The sequence below is a fragment of the Choloepus didactylus genome, chromosome 2, assembly GCF_015220235.1.
Source record: "Choloepus didactylus isolate mChoDid1 chromosome 2, mChoDid1.pri, whole genome shotgun sequence".
NCBI classification, from domain to species: domain Eukaryota; kingdom Metazoa; phylum Chordata; class Mammalia; order Pilosa; family Megalonychidae; genus Choloepus; species Choloepus didactylus.
The window spans coordinates 114728661-114745740 of NC_051308.1; the positions used below are offsets into that span (position 1 = coordinate 114728661).

General features: G+C 57.1%; 1 protein-coding gene across 5 annotated transcripts; it reads left to right on the plus strand.

Annotated features, from left to right (window-relative positions):
- The first annotated feature begins 2096 nt into the window (after positions 1 to 2096).
- CELF3 (CUGBP Elav-like family member 3) lies at positions 2097 to 16801 on the plus strand. Of its 5 annotated transcripts, none has more exons than XM_037825981.1 (14): positions 2097 to 2132; positions 2905 to 3010; positions 4249 to 4331; positions 9418 to 9466; positions 9896 to 10021; positions 10173 to 10252; positions 11361 to 11504; positions 11664 to 11805; positions 12055 to 12204; positions 12611 to 12676; positions 12987 to 13118; positions 13403 to 13546; positions 14656 to 14793; positions 16413 to 16801. In XM_037825981.1, exons 4-13 carry the CDS (start codon positions 9418 to 9420, stop codon positions 14781 to 14783), a joined length of 1161 nt encoding a protein of 386 aa, XP_037681909.1. In that variant the 5' UTR covers positions 2097 to 2132; positions 2905 to 3010; positions 4249 to 4331; the 3' UTR covers positions 14784 to 14793; positions 16413 to 16801. The 5 variants fall into 5 exon arrangements, with proteins under 5 accessions (XP_037681909.1, XP_037681908.1, XP_037681904.1 ...); XM_037825980.1 differs by having other exon boundaries at positions 2098 to 2132; positions 9893 to 10021; XM_037825976.1 differs by lacking the exon at positions 2097 to 2132 and having other exon boundaries at positions 2236 to 3010; positions 9893 to 10021.
- Positions 16802 to 17080: the final 279 nt, after the last annotated feature.

Sequence of the window (17080 nt, forward strand, 5' to 3'; positions counted from 1 at the left end):
TCCTAGACTCCATCCTCAGAGGGCGTGATCTGTTTAGCATCTCCATAAATACCAAGATCAGATTAGAAGGCAAGAAAAGGAGTGGTGGGGGTTGGGCAGGCGAGTGGAAAGTTATTTTCCAGATGCGTCCTCACTTTTTTGATTCCCTGGTGCTGAGGTCACATCTTCTCCCTGCTCTCTCCCCACCCATCTTAAGGAAACCTACTGGTAGGACCTGGCATCCATACCACGAAGAAGTGTAATCATGTCTGCATGCACATACACACACACACAAACTCAAATACACACACCTGCCAGAGTGTGGCTCCAGGCCACAGAAATCCAAGCTAAGGAAGGATGGAAGGTGGTCAACAGAGAATCAAGCAATAGAACAACGGACTATCTCTCACCTGGGACTCAAATGAAGACCACCAGAGGAAGAATGTTCAGGCATAACCCACTCCCCCAAGTCCCAAGAGGAGTTGGAGTTAAATCTGTAGACTCAAAAGCCACACTGCCCAGGCTCCAACCTCAGCTAGACCTCTTAGTAGCTGCATGACCTTAGGCAAATTATTTAATCTCTCAATGCCTTGGTTTCCTCATCTCTTTTAGGCGATAATGATACAACCTCCTTATAGGGTTGTAATGAGGGTTAAATGAGTTAGCAAATATACAGTCCTTGGAACGATACACTGGGACATCTTAAGTGCCATCTAAGTGCTGGTTGTTACTAGTATTTCCTTTCCAGAAAAGGAGCCTGCCTGCCCTGTTAGCCAAGGAATGGAGGCCACTGGGATTCAGTTGGAACATGTTTCCGAGACCCAGCACGACTGTGCAAACATCATTCTCACTCTGGGTTGAAGAAGGGAATGACAGAGCGGCAGGAGGTTCCAGAGAAGCTGTGAATCGCAGTCTTGTGAGCACCTGATGGGAGACAAGGGCTGAGGCTGCTGAGAAATTCAATGTCAGGGGACAATCCCTGCGCTGAGGGGTGCTGTGCCTAGGCCCAGTCCATGGAGGAGCAGGCTCCTTGGAGATTATGGGGCATACCTATCATCTAAAGGAGGAGAGTTGTTTCGGGGGGAAATGGCCCCCGGTTGTGCTTCCCCCTCCCGCATTTGCTGCCTGACTCAATTGGAGAGTTCCACTCCAGGAACCCACCCTAAGCCAGGGAAGGAGTAACTGGGCTTACTTTGCCCTAAAGGGGGAGCTGACAGCTGTGGTTCTTCCCAAAGGAATCTCTACTCTTGTCAGAGGTTCTTTGCACAAACTGTTTATTTGAGAAATATTTGTTAAGAAAGACACTGTGATAGACACCATGAACAGTAAAATGCTGAATTAAACATTGTCTTGGTCTTCAAGGAGCTTACAAGTGAGACGCTCCCCGTTCTGCCACTGCTGCCTCCCTGCCCACGCACTTACACACACAAACCCCCAGAGGGAGGGAAGGGGGAGTCGGCAAAGCCCAGAAAGCTTTGGTTTTTCTTGGTTCCTTTCCTGTAAAATATGCAGTTCTCTCTCTCTGCACTTCTGCACTCCACCTTACCCTGCTTTCCGCTTTCCCACCTCCCTTTCTATTTTTTTCCCTCTGGGTCTCGTCTGCCCTTTTCGCTCAGGCTCTGCGACATGCTTCCCTTTCCATCTACTCCCTCCTTCCCCTCAACGTGCCCAACTGTTCCTATTCCATTTTCTTTTCCCTGGTTTCTTTCCTGGGCTCCCCATTCTCCAGCTCCCCCGATGCCAGGCTCCTCTCTCCTCCTCCCCTGGCTCCCTCTCCTGGTTCTTCTCTTCCAGCACCGGGGACAGCTCCAGCCCCCGGAACAATGGACCCCACCTTAGGGCTCCTCTATAAATTCTCCATTTTAGTGCTTTGCCCAACTCCTGACTGAGAGTAAAATGGGGGAAGGGTTGTTATCAACAGGACCCGCTGTTCTTCTGGGAGCGGGAAGGAAGTTGGGGAGGATGGAGATAGAAAGAGGGCGTGGCTCTTGCCTGGATTGTGCGTCCCTCTCCAGGGTAGAGAATTTGTATTCCACCCCTGAGACTGACATCACTGATGTCAGGGGAAAGGAGGTGGGAGTGGGGAGGGGGTGTGGAGGGGGGAGGTTTTTGTTGAGGAGAGCGCGGCCGGAGAGCAGAGCTCCGGGACCCAGGTGACCGGGAAAGCAGGCAGCCCCAGCGGCGGGAGCAGCCAGCAGCAGCCCAGGCCCAGGGACCGGGGTGGGGGTGGGAGGGGGGCTGAGGGGAGGACCTGAAGGGGGGCAGCAGGGCCAAAGGGATCCCCGGAGCCCTGCCGCCATCAGAGATCAAGCATCTGGCATCAGGGATCTTCAGACCCAGCAGAAGGATCAACCACAGGGGAGGTGTCCTCCAGGGGAAGCCAACGAGAGAGCCACCTGCCCCACATCAGGAGTGGGCCCCCTCACTGACGCTGCTGGCAACCATAGCAGGCCCCTAACCCCTCAGCCTCCATCCTCGTCGTCCTCCTCAGGCCCTTTTCCCCACCTCCAGCTCTCATCTCAACCCCCAGTTCCCAGCCCTCTGAGCCTCAGCCCCTGCTACCACCCGAACCCTCCAGGTCTTGGCCACAACTGACCCCCATCCTGGGATATTTGCCAAATCTCTGGGAGGGAGATCATTTGTTTGGGCTATGCCCCCTGGTGGCATGACGGTGTCTGCCTAGACCCCTGACCCTTCTCCCTCAACTCCCTCAGCCTCCTTTGTGTGAAGAGCCACCCCTCTGCTGAGCAGTGTGGTTGGGGGCCAAAGGGAAAGCCAGCCCCAGCTGTGCCCCCGGCCCCCACCACTTCCCTCCTTGCTGGGCAGCTCCCCCTGGCCTTTGGGCCTCTCCCTGCTCCCCTCGGCCCCTCCTCTTGGGCCGCCCCAATGAAGGAGCCGGATGCCATCAAGCTGTTTGTGGGGCAGATCCCAAGGCATCTGGAGGAAAAGGACCTGAAGCCCATCTTTGAACAGTTTGGCCGGATCTTCGAGCTGACTGTCATCAAGGACAAGTACACCGGGCTGCACAAGGGTGAGGGGTCAGGCCAGGCTTCAGGGGATGGGCTGGGGGGCTGGAAGGAGGGGGAAAATCAAGCTGAAGGGCTGGAGTGGCTGCAAAGGGCTGATATGGAAGGAGAAAGAGTTTGGGGCCTGGGGAGTGTGGGTGGAGAAGCTGGGAGAGAACTGGCCAGAGGACTCCAGGTTGGAGGACTAAGGAGGGCCTCTTTTGCATGAAGAGTTGTCAAGGGGGTTGCAGAGATACGGATCCAAGAGATGGTGGAGTTGAAGTCGTGGGATAAACTCTAGAAAGGATGGAGGGACAAGAGAGCTGGTTTGGGAAATGAGGAGAGTATGTGTGTGTGTGTGCATGTGTGTTCAGCAAAAATGAGAACCTTAGTAGCCTCAGATAACATTGGAATGGGGTTTGGGTCACAGAGTCAGGTGCTCACACTGGCAAGAGTGGCCATGGGTTGGGCAGGACAGCTCCAGGACTAAAGAGAGCCTGAGCTGAGAGGTAGGGCATGGAGGACAGACATCGGTGAAGACCTGGGAAGTGTAGGGAATTGGGAAAGTTAGGAGTGCTGGGGGTGAAGGGAGAGTGCCCCCAGGCCCATCCCAGGGCTGCGTCTCCTAAGGAAAGTCGGGGCACGGGCCTGGGCTAGGGGTCAGCACTTAGGGGGGTCCAGACTTTGGGATCTGAGGGGCCACAGCACCTTCCCTCCTCCAGGGGCCTGGGGAAAAGTCACTTCCGGCCCACTGCTCTTCCCTTTCCTTCTCTTTCCACCCTCTCGTTCCACCTGCCTCCCGCGCGGAGTGGAGTTGAGAGCAGTAAGGAAATAGGGAAGATGGGAGAGAAGAAGGGGTGGCAATGGCCAAGATGGAGGGAGGTGGAGGCAAAGGAGAAGGGGGAGATGAGACCAGCTGAGGAAGAGAGAGACCACACTGCGCGTACTTGTCTGGTGATCACATGCCCCCTCTCCTCCCCCAGCACAAGGCCCCATCTCACGACAGCCCACGCGGTCTCCCTCCTCCATCACCACCTCCAGTTAGGCCTTCTGGGTCTCTGCCCCACTGCCATCAGCCCAGATGCTCCTGGGGCAGAGTGTGTCCCCCTGTCAGACAATTCCCCATCCCGATAGGCAGAAGTGCAAAAAGGGGAGAGCTTCCCAGCTCTCAGCCTCGTGGTGGGGGGAGGGGGGGCAGCCTTTTAGGGAGGGGATGCCAGGACTCACCCCCTACCCTGTCTCTCTGCCCCTGCCCCCTCCTCAGGATGTGCCTTCCTGACATACTGTGCCCGCGATTCAGCCCTGAAGGCCCAGAGCGCCCTGCACGAACAGAAGACGCTTCCAGGGGTGAGTCCTGGCCTTTTCAGGGTCGGGGGGCTGAGAAGGTCCCTAGAAGTGACAGGGGACTCACACCCTCCCAAGACAGTGCCTCTCCTCAGGAGGGCCTTGTCTTTTGCGACATCCCTTTATCTTGCTGTGGATGCATGCATTTCTTCTCACCTGGAGAGAAGGAAAACAGCTATTGGAGTAAACATGACCTTTGCAAGAAGCAGATGCAGCCCCTTCCCCACTGTACCACCTGCCCATGGGGCAGCCCTTCGAGGGAGGACTTAGCTTGGGAGGTGAGGGGAGGAGATGACGAGACTTTGGACACCAAGTGTGGGTCAGAGCGAGCAGGAGGCACCCAGGGCCTTCTTTTGTGGCTCTAGAAAGGAAGTCGGCAGCCTGGGTGGCTGTGAGATGGGGGAGGGGCACCTGCCGGCCGAGAATAGGCAGCTGGCGCCTGCTGGATTGGCATCTGTGTGCTGGTGTGTGAGCTCCAACAGGCTCACCTCGCGTCTCCCGGGAAGAGTGACGGGAACAGAGCCATGGGGGCACAGGGTGGAGCAGGGCCCGGGCAGGCTGAGGCTGGGAGTTAGGCCTGGAGTAGGGCAAGGGCAGGGGCAGGCCTGACTCCACCAAGTGTGCCCAGAGAGGCAGCGGTGGTCTCCCAGGAGATGCCTGCCTTCCTGCCAGGGAGGTCATGTCTCTTTGTTTCTTCTTCTCTGCCCGTCTTACAGATTGCCCCAGGCCTGGGCTGGCAATTGAGGGCAGGAGCAAAGGGCCTCAGACTGCCCTCCTCCAATCAGGCAACCTCGGGGAGGGGGGGGGTGGAAACAACACCCCATTGCCTTTGCTTCCTGCTTCTGTTGTCTCCCAGGCTGTGAGTCCAGGCAGTACTTCCTGAGACCTAACTCCCATCCTTCCCTTCAGCAAACATTGGCTAAGCATAGCCTGTGTGCTGGAGACACACCTGTCACAGCCTCTACTTTCTCTCTTCCTCCTGGGAGAGAAACAGACACAACAGATGGGAAAAGAGGGTGGAGGACCTAGGAAAATTAGAAATGCCTCCACCACTGCCAGCTTCAAACCCATGACCCGACCCCATGTCCCCTTAACCCTTGAGCACTGCTAAGAAAGTTGAATTTCAACTGCTTATCTCCCCAAACACACACCTCCCCACTATCTTATCCCAGCCACTGCCCCACAGAGTTAAGGACCCAAGTGCACACGTGAGCAGGCTCAGGGTCCAAGGAGAGGGGGTGTGTGTGCACATGCATGCACGCACCACCCTATGGGCCAGGTGTGAATGGGTGTGAACACACACACCCCGGGAAGTCTTGTTTCCCACGTGTCCCAATTTTCCTTTTCCCTCCCTTTTCTCTGTGGTGCCCCTCATGAATCAACAGTTTTCATCTCCATTGCTATTCTCTGTCTTTTTCTGTCTGTCTCCTTATCTCAGAGCCTGGGTGGGGAGGCTGGGGTGGGGGTAGGAGCTAGAGAGGGAAGAGGAGCCCTGAGCGGGAACCTGGGTGAGAGAGATGGCCTGGGGGTGGGCGTGCGGCCCAGGAGCCACGTGTGTCAGCGGGGACACCTGCCCTGGGACCAGCCCCACCAGCTGCCTGCAGCGGCTCGGGCAGGGCTCGGTCCTGGGTGCTGAGTCCGGGTGGGTACTGCTTCCCCTTCCTGAGTAAACAGGCCCAGGTGAGGGAGAGGGGCGCCCAGTTAATGATTGTCTAGCCCTGCCCTGGGGCTCCCAGGTGACCGAGCTCTCCACGTTGGCACTTGACCCAGGGGACAGAGTCCAGAATGACCTGCCAGGGTTTCCAGTAGGAAATAAGGGGCTCCATTCTTCTAGGGGACCCCCTTCTTAGGGGTGTCTATGGCCAAGCCCCACCTGGCCCTTTGTATCCCCAGGTCTTTTCTCCTGTCACCTGCCTTTTTTTCCTGGCAGTATTGTTTCCCCTCAGACAGTTGTTGCATGTGTGTGTGTTTGTGTGTGTGTGTACATAGTGTGCTGGCTCCTGCACAACTGTGTTGAGAAGTTCTTCCTACTGTCTGATCCTCATGCCTTCTTACTGTAGGTTCTTTTTTAAGGCGAGGGGGGCATTTAGCTCTCTCTTTTTCCTATCTTGTCACCCCAGAATCTGGAAGATGCCACCATCTTAGGGTGATGTTGTGGGCCGCAGAGATAGAAAACGGGGGCTGAGCCCATGGCTGTGGAGCTCTACTTCCTTTTCTCTCCCCCAAGAATTCCCGGAGGCTCAGCCACAGGTCGCTGGATTCCTCCTGAGAGCAGGGTGTGGCTTCCTGGGGGCAGTGGTGGTGAGGGATGTCGTCTGCCTGGCCCACTCCCCCCTCTACTCTGGGCCAAAATCCCACGCTGGGGCATGGGCCCTCCCTGTCAGCTTGCGGTTGGGTGGGCGCATTCTGGCCCCACAGAAGGGATGAACATGTGGCCTGGGATTCCAGGCACAAGTTTGGAGCCAGGAGTGGCAGGACACCAGGCCTGTGCCCTCAGGAGAATTACATTTTGTGGGGATGATGAGCTCTTCTTGAATGGGGTCTCTGCAGCTGGCAAGAATGATGCCGGCCTTAAAAGTGACCGTGTTGGTGGGGCGAATCTCGGTGATACTCGGCTGGGGTATAAATAGCCCCTTCTTCTTTGGGAGGCCCTAGGGAGGGCTTATCACCTGGTGAGTGGTAGCTAGGGAAGAGAGGCACCAGCACCTGGTTGCCAGGTAAACAGGGCACAGCTGGACTCAGGGGAGGGGGCAGGTGTGCCCAAACCGAGCTAACAAAGACTGAGCTTCCCACAGGAAGTGCCAGGCCAAGAAGAGGGAGTCTGGGAATGGGGCACTGGGGGCATGAAGGGAGGCTGTCATGAGGGCGATCGCAGTGGGGGAGCCTTCTGTCACTGGGGGTCTGTGCTGTGGTCTGTACTCCTGTGTGTCTTTGCGTGGATCCTTATCAGCCGTGAATATTTGTTATTTAATTTCTGTGCCTGGGAACCTGTGCAGGAGAGAACAAGGTGTCCTTTTTCTCTTGGTCCAGGTTCCCCATCTCCAACTGGAACAGCAGATCCCCAGGGACCTGTTTTGGGAAGGGGCTAGTGCCAAGATAAGAGCTCTCCAATCCTGTGATCCTGGTTCTCTCACCTCTCATTTGGGGAGCAGGGCTGGCTGTTGAGGGGTGCCTTCTGAGGGGAACTCTGGTTGCTTTGACTGGAGTACAGGAGAGAGTAGGTGTGAAAGGCCAAGGATCCCCAAACATCTGACTCCCACCCCTTTCCTTGTATAGGAGTTCCCCTTGCGCACTACAGCAGAGTACACACACACACACACACACACACACACACACACACACACACTCCCTCTCTCTCTCTCTCTCCTAAGAAGATTGAACCTCCGATAGGATAATCCCAGATTGGTAGGAGATAAAGCTGGGGGCAGATTGGCAGGGGGATTTGTGTGACTGTTACCCTCCATCCCCCACCAGATGCTCTCAGCTCCAGAGATCTGGGGGATGGGGCCCTGAGAAGGAGTAGCAGTTGAAGTGGGGCTTAGATTTGATCTCAGAGATCCAGTGTGGGAAGAGGTAGGGAGGCAACCATCACTTTCACACTTGTGTGTCAAGTGAGAGACACAGTATCTCCTAGTGCCAGAACACTGGGGCTGAAGGGAACCTCACAGGAGATTGTCCGACCCACCCCCTTGTTTTACAGAAGGGGAGCTGAGGCTCAGAGAAGAGAAGTGACTTGTCCAAGGTCCCCCAGCTCGTGAGTGACAGGGTCAGTCCCTGAACTCAAGTCTCCGGACTCTCAGTCCATTGCCTTTCCTGAGGGTACCGTTAACTCCACCCTAAGAATGTAGATGAATTTTTATTGTTTTTTTGTCACCAAAAATAGGACTGTCTCACCATCAGATGTGTGGGGTGACTGGGTGTCATCCCATGGCTTAAAGTCCTCAGTAGCAAACTATTTTCTGATATTAAATACTGAGTCCTTCCCCTTACTCGCCAGTTCCTAAGATGCTCCTCACCCTGGTTAAGGAAAGCAACCTGTGGGAATAATTCCCAAGTCCTCTTGTCAGACAGGGACAAGGAGAGTGCAACTGGGGATTTCTCCATTTCTGCTGAAGACTAAACAAAGGGAGAGACCACAGGGTTTCGGGGAGAGGTTCTAGTTCTGGAGGACTTAGATGTTTGGGGAGAACTGCTAAAGGGCACGGGACAGCCTCTCTCCACCTTTAGAGCTGTCTCTTCTGGAGGGTACCAAGGATGTGATCTGGGGGAGGGAAGGAACAGTGGGCAAGCCTCCTCCAGAATCAGGAAGCGTCCCCGGGCCCCTCCCCCACCTCCCAGCCCCCACCGAATCCTCCGCCCCCAGCATCCCCTGTTCCCACCCACCCCCTCCCCACTCCTTCCCCGGGTATGCGGAGCTGCAGAAGTGATGACGTCACCACGGTCGCCAGGGCGACGGGGACGGATAAATCAGGCTGAGTGGGCGGTTGCCATGGCGCGCATTCTCCCGTTACCACGGAGACTGGGCATCTGCTCCCTTTGTGCTGCCCGAGTGCCTTCCCCCTGGGGTCAAGGGGTGTAGGGGGGCATTAAGAGAGGCAGACACACCTCCAGGGGTCAGAAGGAAGCCCGGCATCTGTGGGGTCTCCCCCAGTCTAGAGTCCCCCTTGGGGCTTCTTCAGAGGGTGGCCCCTCTTCTCCTACTTTGCAGAACTGAGGGAGCTCTGGCTGAATTGGATCCTTGACTGGGCTCTGTCCCAGGTCCCGGGTCCTAGGCGTGGGCCCCATTCTCCCCCTAAGGAGAGCACCTATCCCCAGCCAGCCCGTCTGGGTCCAGCCTAAGCCTGGAGCTGTGCCCCATGAGCATCCTTTTCTGCATCCTCTCCTTCTGCCGCCTCTAATCCCCTTGGGTCGTAATCCTAAACAAGATTAGGCCCCCTCCCTTTCTCTCCAGCAGAGACTTAGAGGGCTGAGGGACCCGCCTGGGCCTCGGGCTCGTTCCCTCTGGCCTGTCTGTAGGTCCCAGTCAGAGCAGGGCTCTTGGGGTGTTCAGAGGAGGTCCCCAGCAACTGCCTTCTTTTCTCTCCTTTAGATGAACAGGCCCATCCAGGTCAAGCCAGCCGACAGCGAGAGCCGTGGAGGTAGGTCTGTACCTTTGGACTCAGCCCCTCTCTTTCCACCCCATGCCTGGGACGTGGAGTAGCTGAGGGGCAGCCTTTCTTGAGGAATACAGTGAGGATGCTGCAGGGCTCCCCGTCAAGGTGGGGATAGGAGCCAGAAGGGGGTGTGATCTGGCCTATACAGATGGCAAAAACAGAGGCACCGGGTGGCATGCAAGTCCTTCAGAGCTGGGATGAGCGCTCCGTATAACCGTACCCCACCCCCAACCATCACTCTTTTCACACCCTAAAGCCATGGGTCCCCAAGGTGGGGGAGTGTCTGGAGCTTCAGGGAAGAATTGAAGGTGAAAGGCTCAAGATTCCTGCCTGTCCCAAGCGGGAGCTGGGCTGGAAAAGCAGCCAGGAATCCCTGACCATGCCTCTCCTCCTGGGCCCCTACTCTCCCAGAAGACCGGAAGCTCTTTGTGGGGATGCTAGGGAAGCAGCAGACAGATGAGGACGTCCGGAAGATGTTCGAGCCTTTTGGGACCATCGACGAGTGCACTGTGCTCCGGGGGCCAGATGGCACCAGCAAAGGTAGCCCACTGCTGCCCCTTCCCCCTTCCCCTACCTCCTTTGGCCTTACTGCCCCTTCCCCATGGGCTCCCAGGCAATGGGGACCCTGGGGACTCTCGGGGTGGGGGTGGGGGGCACTCATCCCTTTCCGCCTCCATCCACACCTCTCTAGGCTGTGCCTTCGTGAAGTTCCAGACCCATGCCGAGGCCCAGGCGGCCATCAACACCCTCCACAGCAGCCGTACCCTGCCGGTGAGCCCTGCTGATCCCTTGGGCCTCACCAGCACTGCTGGCCCACCCTCCAGGCCCTGGCACGGAGGGGCCACTCCACTCACCATAGGATCTTTGCATTTGTTTGAAAGGAATTTTCTGGCAGGAGAATCACACTTCTTAGGCACCCCTTCACATTTCAAATAGCGTTTCCCCACTCCCCACCCCTCATCCCTGACTGCCGTCTTCCTCTTTAGAGTCCAAATCCTCCTCCTCCTCGCCTGCCCCCTCCATCTCTCCTGCCTCAGTCCTCTCTTTCTCTCCTGTCTCTTGTCCCACCTCTCCAAATGCCCCAGCCTGCATCTGCTGGGGCATCAGGACTCTTGCTAAGAGGCCCCACGCACCCTCTGCATGTTTATCCTCCTGTTCCTGCACATTAGCACTAGGCCAGCTGATTGCACGCATGGAGGTTTCCCTGGCATGGAAAACCTCTAAAATGGAACTAGCCAGTCTGAAGGATATGAACTTCCTGTAACTTGAGGTTCCCCTGCAGAGTCTGGACCAGCCAGGAGTGGAGAGGGGGTGGGGAGGGGGAGGGAGTGGGAATGACGATTCAACTGGGTCGGGAGGATTCAGCATTGGGTGGAAGACTGCGTTAGATGACCCTAGGTCCCTTCAAGCACTGAGATTCTAGGATTCTACGTTAATCTTTGTGAATGTTCCAGTTTGGTTTTTATTTGGCTCAGGCTGGTGTTAAAATGTGAGGCTATACTCCCTGAGCACATGGGAATGAGGATTGGGGTGTGGGGGCGGGAGTCATGGTAAGGGAGATGGGGGAGCAATAAGGCAACACCAGCCTGAGATGAAACATTCGCTGTGGCTGACCCACCCTGGGGATGCTTTCTGGCTTAGAATGCTCATGGAAAAGCCAACAATGCCCTTTCCATTTCAGTAGGCTTTTTCTAGCTTCTCCCACATCCTGACACATGGGGAGAGGGTGGGGTTGGAATCTCCACTTTCAACATAGGCAAAAATGCTGGCTGCCCTTCCAAAGAGGCCAAGCCCCATGTGATGGAACTGAGGCCACTGGGGAGGAGGGCCCCTGCCTCTGGCCCTGCCCCTCTGACTTGCACGTGGGGCCCATGCCCAGGGTGCCTCGTCCAGCCTGGTGGTGAAATTTGCTGACACAGAGAAGGAGCGAGGTCTCCGCCGAATGCAGCAGGTGGCCACCCAGCTGGGCATGTTCAGCCCCATCGCCCTCCAGTTTGGAGCCTACAGCGCCTACACCCAGGCCGTGAGCACCACCCCCCAGGTTGCTGGGCCTGGTCCGTCTCCCTCCTGGCCCCTTGGGTCCTGTCCCCACCCTCCCAACTCCCAGGCCCAGGGTTGCGGGGGGAGCCAGGCCAGGAAGCGGAGGACTGGCCCCACGCTCCTCTCCCCTCCACCCCCCCAGCTGATGCAGCAGCAGGCGGCCCTGGTAGCGGCTCACAGTGCCTACCTCAGCCCCATGGCCACCATGGCTGCAGTGCAGATGCAGCACATGGCTGCCATCAACGCCAACGGCCTCATCGCCACCCCCATTACCCCATCCTCAGGTAAGGCCTGGGCAAGGCAGGGCCTGGCCAGGCATGGACGGGGCAGGTGGGGGGAGCTGCAGCATGGTGGGGGGGGGGAGGGGGAACAGAGCATTGCTTGGGGAAGCTGTGGAGTCCGGGAGGTACTTGGGGGTCAGAGAGTGGCCCCACTTCCTCCCCTCTGCCCTCAGCCTTGCTGACTGGTTCTCTCTGCATCTGTGTGTGTGCGTCTGCTTTTCTCTGCTGTCTCTGTCCCTGTCTCCTCCCCAGGAACCAGCACCCCTCCTGCCATCGCTGCTACGCCCGTCTCTGCCATCCCTGCTGCCCTGGGTGTCAACGGCTACAGCCCCGTGCCCACCCAGCCCACCGGGCAGCCTGCCCCTGATGCTCTGTATCCCAATGGGGTTCACCCCTACCCAGGTGGGGTTCTCTGCCTGCCCATCCCTCCCAGCAGCAACCATCCAAGGCCATCAATCCCATTGCCTGCAGCCATGACATAATTGCCCTCTCCAGGGCTTCAGGGATTACCCAGCGCTTTCTCCTGCCTTGTCATCCTGGGTGGGGATGCTCAGTCCCATTTTCAGTCAAGGAAGCTGAGGCTCAGAGAGATGAAGTGACTTGCCTGGGTTGGCACAGCCAGGCAGAGGAGCTGGTGCTCACATGCCTGCCCTCCTCGGGCTGGACTCTTGCCCCTCTTCCTACTGCTCTGTGCATTTCTGCCCTCTCATTTCACACACCACCTGGCTGGCCTCTGCTCGACGTGGTGCCTTGGGGCTCCTGGCTGCCTTCCAGCCCCGTGCTCATGGTTCTGTGCTGCTCTCCCCAGCCCAGAGCCCCGCAGCCCCCGTGGACCCCCTGCAGCAGGCCTACGCGGGGATGCAGCACTACACAGGTGAGGCCGCCCACCCTGGGCGCCTGCCCAGGAGGGAGGTGTGGGCAGGAGGAAAGGAGGCCCGGAAACTGGGTCTGGGTTTCTTTGGCTCCCTGCTGACTGCCATCTTTGGGCTTTACTGACAAGCTGTACCTGCGAGGATGGACCATTAGGGGCAGTACACCCAGGGGTCTGAGGTGGCTCCTTCCCTGATATTCTCTCAGCCCTGTAGACTCCACTGGCCTGAGCTCGAGGAAGGGATGTGGGAGGGCCCAGGAGTTAGGGGAAGCCTTGGGAGCCCCACTGGCTCGCTCTGTTCTCCCCACCCCAGCAGCCTACCCTGCGGCCTACAGCCTGGTTGCGCCCGCATTCCCGCAGCCTCCTGCCCTGGTGGCCCAGCAGCCCCCACCGCCCCCTCAGCAGCAGCAGCAGCAGCAGCAGCAGCAGCAGCAGCAACGAGAAGGTGCCGGACTGGGGCCGTGTCCTCCCAGCTAAGAGTCTCCGGGGATAGGACTGACCTTGCTGTGGGTCCAGGGGCTCCCTAGCGCCCTGCTCCAAGCCCAGCTCTTGCCACATGTTTGGGGACAAAAGCGAGGTGGGGGGACAAGGTGGCCGGAGCCCTGGTCCACATTGTTGGGGGCTGGGATTGGAAGGTCCTCCCAGGATCTGCTTTCCCTGGGACCCTCACCCCTCAAGCCTATGTCTCCCAAACGCTGAGTTCTTCCTTCCGTCTCTGCTGCCACCCAGGCCCCGATGGGTGCAACATCTTCATTTACCACCTGCCCCAGGAGTTCACCGACTCAGAGATCCTCCAGATGTTTGTCCCCTTTGGCCATGTCATCTCAGCCAAAGTCTTTGTTGATCGGGCCACCAATCAGAGCAAATGTTTTGGTAAGAACAGAGGTGATTAATTGAAAGGGCATGGGATATAGAGACATTGTCAATAGATCAGTGGGGGCTCAAGTGGGCTCAGAAGAAATGGGACCCCACGGTAAGATATAGCTTTTGAAGGAGAAAGTGAGCCAGGCCTGGACCCCAGATCTAGTGAGTGGTCTACTGAGGAGCTTGGCTTTATGGTCCTGAGGATCACCTGTGAAAGGGGAGGAAAGGAAACTGGTGATCAGAACTCTCCGACATGAGGAATGCCGTCCCACCAGAGGCAGCCCCTCCAGTCAGCACCACCGGCCCCCCATCAGGCTGGTGAGGAAGGAAAAATGCCAAGATTGCTAGGGCCCAGCTCAGGTTAGGGAAAGCACACACACCCACCCACCCACCCGCACAGAGAAGAATGTGATGATCCAAAAGACAAAATATGGCACATTTTTGCCAAACTGCAAGTTTGAACAAGGTCTGATATATTAAGGCGTTTATGGTCACAATGGGTCCAATATTTGAAATCCAGATTGTCCAGGGGTACAAAAGAACCATTTCTGACACACTCAGTGTCCCTTACCAGCTGCTGCCCAGGCCCATCTCCCTCTCCAGAAAACCACAGTTCCATCTTTTCTCCCCAGCAATGGTCAGATTTGGGATCTCCACAGGTGTACTCCCTGAGGTCTGGAAATGGGCTCAGTGACTGGGGGTATTTGGCTTTCCAGAGAAGGGCTTAAGGAGTATGTTTTAATTGCTGTGATGTCTTTGAAAGGCTGCCTGAGGGGAGAAAGCAAACATTCTTGCCCTTCCTGCTTCAGAGGTCATCTAGGGCCTCAAAATGGAAGTTTGCAAAAGGCAGGTTCAGAGTTATCCAGGCTGAGGGAGGGGCTGCCCTGCAAAGAATGCTGGGAAGAACGTCCTGGTTTATGTGAGCGGCTGGACTGGATCCAGCCACTCAATCGGCCAGTCAACAAATACTGAATGCCTACTGTGTGCCAGGCAGATTTCTAGGCATTTGGGATACCTGGAGGAAATGAGGTTCCAGGGAAACCAAAGAGCAGGCCCCAGCCCTAAGTACAGGAGAGCAAGGTGGGGCTGGCCCGGGCCTTATGCCCCTCTCACCTCAGGCTTTGTGAGTTTCGACAATCCAGCCAGTGCCCAGGCTGCCATCCAGGCCATGAACGGTTTCCAGATCGGCATGAAGCGCCTCAAAGTCCAGCTAAAGCGGCCCAAGGATGCCAACCGGCCCTACTGAGGGCCCCCAGGTGGGTCCTGCTCCCGTCCTGTGCCCTCTCCAGCACCACCCCTTGCCCCTGCACACTGCAGCCAGGGTCCTTGCTGGGACTGCCCCCACCCTGTCTTCCACCACCCTCAGGGACGCCCACTCCCTCCTGCCCACCCCTAACTCTGGGCACTTGAAGCAGGGATCTAGGGCAGCTCCCTCAGCTTTTATCAGTCATGCAAGTCTCACACACACATATATACATTGTGGCCCCAGACAGAGCCCCGTTTATACCTATCTGTGTCCACACCCCAGAACCTCCCCAATATCTGGTCTTGTGTGTCTGCTCAGTGTCCATGTGTCTGTGTGTCTTTCTCTTTCTGGTTTTCCTTTGGGTTGGAGTGGAATTAGGGAAGTAGGTTAGGGAATAAGGGGGCTGGTTCAGGGTACTGGAGGATCCTAGAATCACTGGCTCCTGGAATCTTTGTCCTTCTGGGAAGTGGGGACGTCGGGATCTCAGATGGTTTTTTTTATTTAGCAGTAGACCCATGGGACAGTAGAGTGCACAGAATAGACCAGGGGGAAGCCAGTCTCAGGCATCTTGGGAGTAGCTCTGGTTGAGGAGGAGGAAGTTGAAGTGTTGGATTGCCTGTGACTCTCACTGATCAGGTCTCCTCCACCCCATTGCCCGCTACCACCCCAACCTCATGGCCACAGAAATGTGAGCGTTGGTTACTTTTGTATTGCTTAATCTACTTTTGGACCAAACCCCTGAAATACACAACCCAAGAACAATACCCACATTTTCTGTTTCTCCCCCTTTCCCCCCAATCCTGGCTGCTTAACTCCCCCTACTCTGGGGGCCCCCCCAGCTCAGGGCCCGTGTCCATTGTCGGCTGAAGCCCCCATCCCCGGACCCCTGCTCCGGGCCCCTGTAAGTTGCATGGAACGAGCGTGTTGTCTTTGGAGCCAATTGTTTGTTATTTGGGGAGGGGGGCCGCGGAGGGAGGCGCCCCCCAGCCCAGGGTCAGGGCCGGGGGCAGCTCGCGGGATGTGCTTGGTCAACAGTGGTTGGTGACTGTGGTCCGTGTTCTGTGCATTTCTCTCTTGCTTTCTTTGTTCCTTTCCAAAAAGGAACGAGAGCACGACCTAGGGGCTGGGGCGGTCTCTCTCCCAGAGACCCCAGCCCTAAGCCCAGTCCTGGGTTCTCCCTGGCCTTCTCTGTCATTCCTTCTGAGGATGCCCCTTTTCTCTCTCTCCAGGTTTCTGTCTGTTACACTGCAACCCCTCTCCTCCTTTTCCTTCGTTATCTCCACCTGCCTGTTGTCTCATTCCTTTGCCTTTCTCCCGCTCTACGTCTGTCTCTATCTTCCAGTCTTTACTTTTCTCATGGGCTGTTTGAATATTTCCTTCCTAAATATCCTCTGGTGTATTCTATCTGTTGCCCCATCCCCTCCATCCCTGCCCCTTGCTAATGGCTTGGGGGGTAAGTGGTGGGAGGCTGGATGGTTCCGTTTGGACTGAGGCCTTTCTGATGACTTGCCTTCCTCAGGCAGCCCCATCCTCCCCCCGGCTAGCTACCTCTTCCTTCCCTCTAGAGCCTATAATCTGCATTAGCTGCCATCTTCCCCACTGCTTCACCCATGTTTCCTTCCTTCGCAGGTCTGAACATACCAGAGGAAGGGGCACTTCACCCCCTCTTCCCACGGCTGGCTCAGGCCCTCTCTGCACATCCGCCCTGGCCCCTGATTGGGCTCTGGGGCAAAAGCTGCTTCATGGCCCGGGGCGCACAGGATACGCGTCCACTCCCACCACCCCGCCACTCCCAAGGGCCCTGGCTATGCTTCCCTGGTTCCAAGGGCCCGTTTCCTCTCAGGTGCCCTTTTGGCCTTGGTGAGGGAGCAAAAAATGGCTTGAAGGCTCTGGGGTGTCTGCCTTCTGCTAGAGGTCCTCTGAGGGGCCTTTTGTGCCCAGCTTTCGTACCTGCCTCCCCCACCAGTGGGCCTGTTCTACTTGTGCAGGCCCCCAGGAGGACAGCTGGGGCCTCCCACACACTCCCACCCCGCCCTTGCTCCAGCCTCTTCCCCCTAGTAGGGGCTTCTCAGAAGCTGGTTCTCATACTCCCCTCTGCCCTCAGCTAGAGGTAGGACATCCCTGGATCCCAGGCCCCCAGCCCTAAAACTCACTGCCTCCCCCAAGGGCCCCCTCTAAGGAGGGTGTGGGGGAGCCCTGAGGGCTGCTTCTCTGCCAGTCAGCCACAGAGACCCTCCTCCTTTCATGAGGAAAAGACTTTTCCCCTGAACCCCTAAAAATGTTTACAGTCTCTGCTG

What these genes read in the sequence shown, in the direction of transcription:
- CELF3 (XM_037825976.1), top strand. Translation starts at nt 2,866, where the DNA reads ATGAAGGAGCCGGATGCCATCAAGCTGTTTGTGGGGCAGATCCCAAGG. An exon ending in CGACAGCGAGAGCCGTGGAG is followed by an intron (nt 9,467 to 9,892) that starts GTAGGTCTGTAC and finishes CTACTCTCCCAG; the next exon opens with AAGACCGGAAGCTCTTTGTG. An exon ending in GGGGATGCAGCACTACACAG is followed by an intron (nt 12,677 to 12,986) that starts GTGAGGCCGCCC and finishes TCCCCACCCCAG; the next exon opens with CAGCCTACCCTGCGGCCTAC.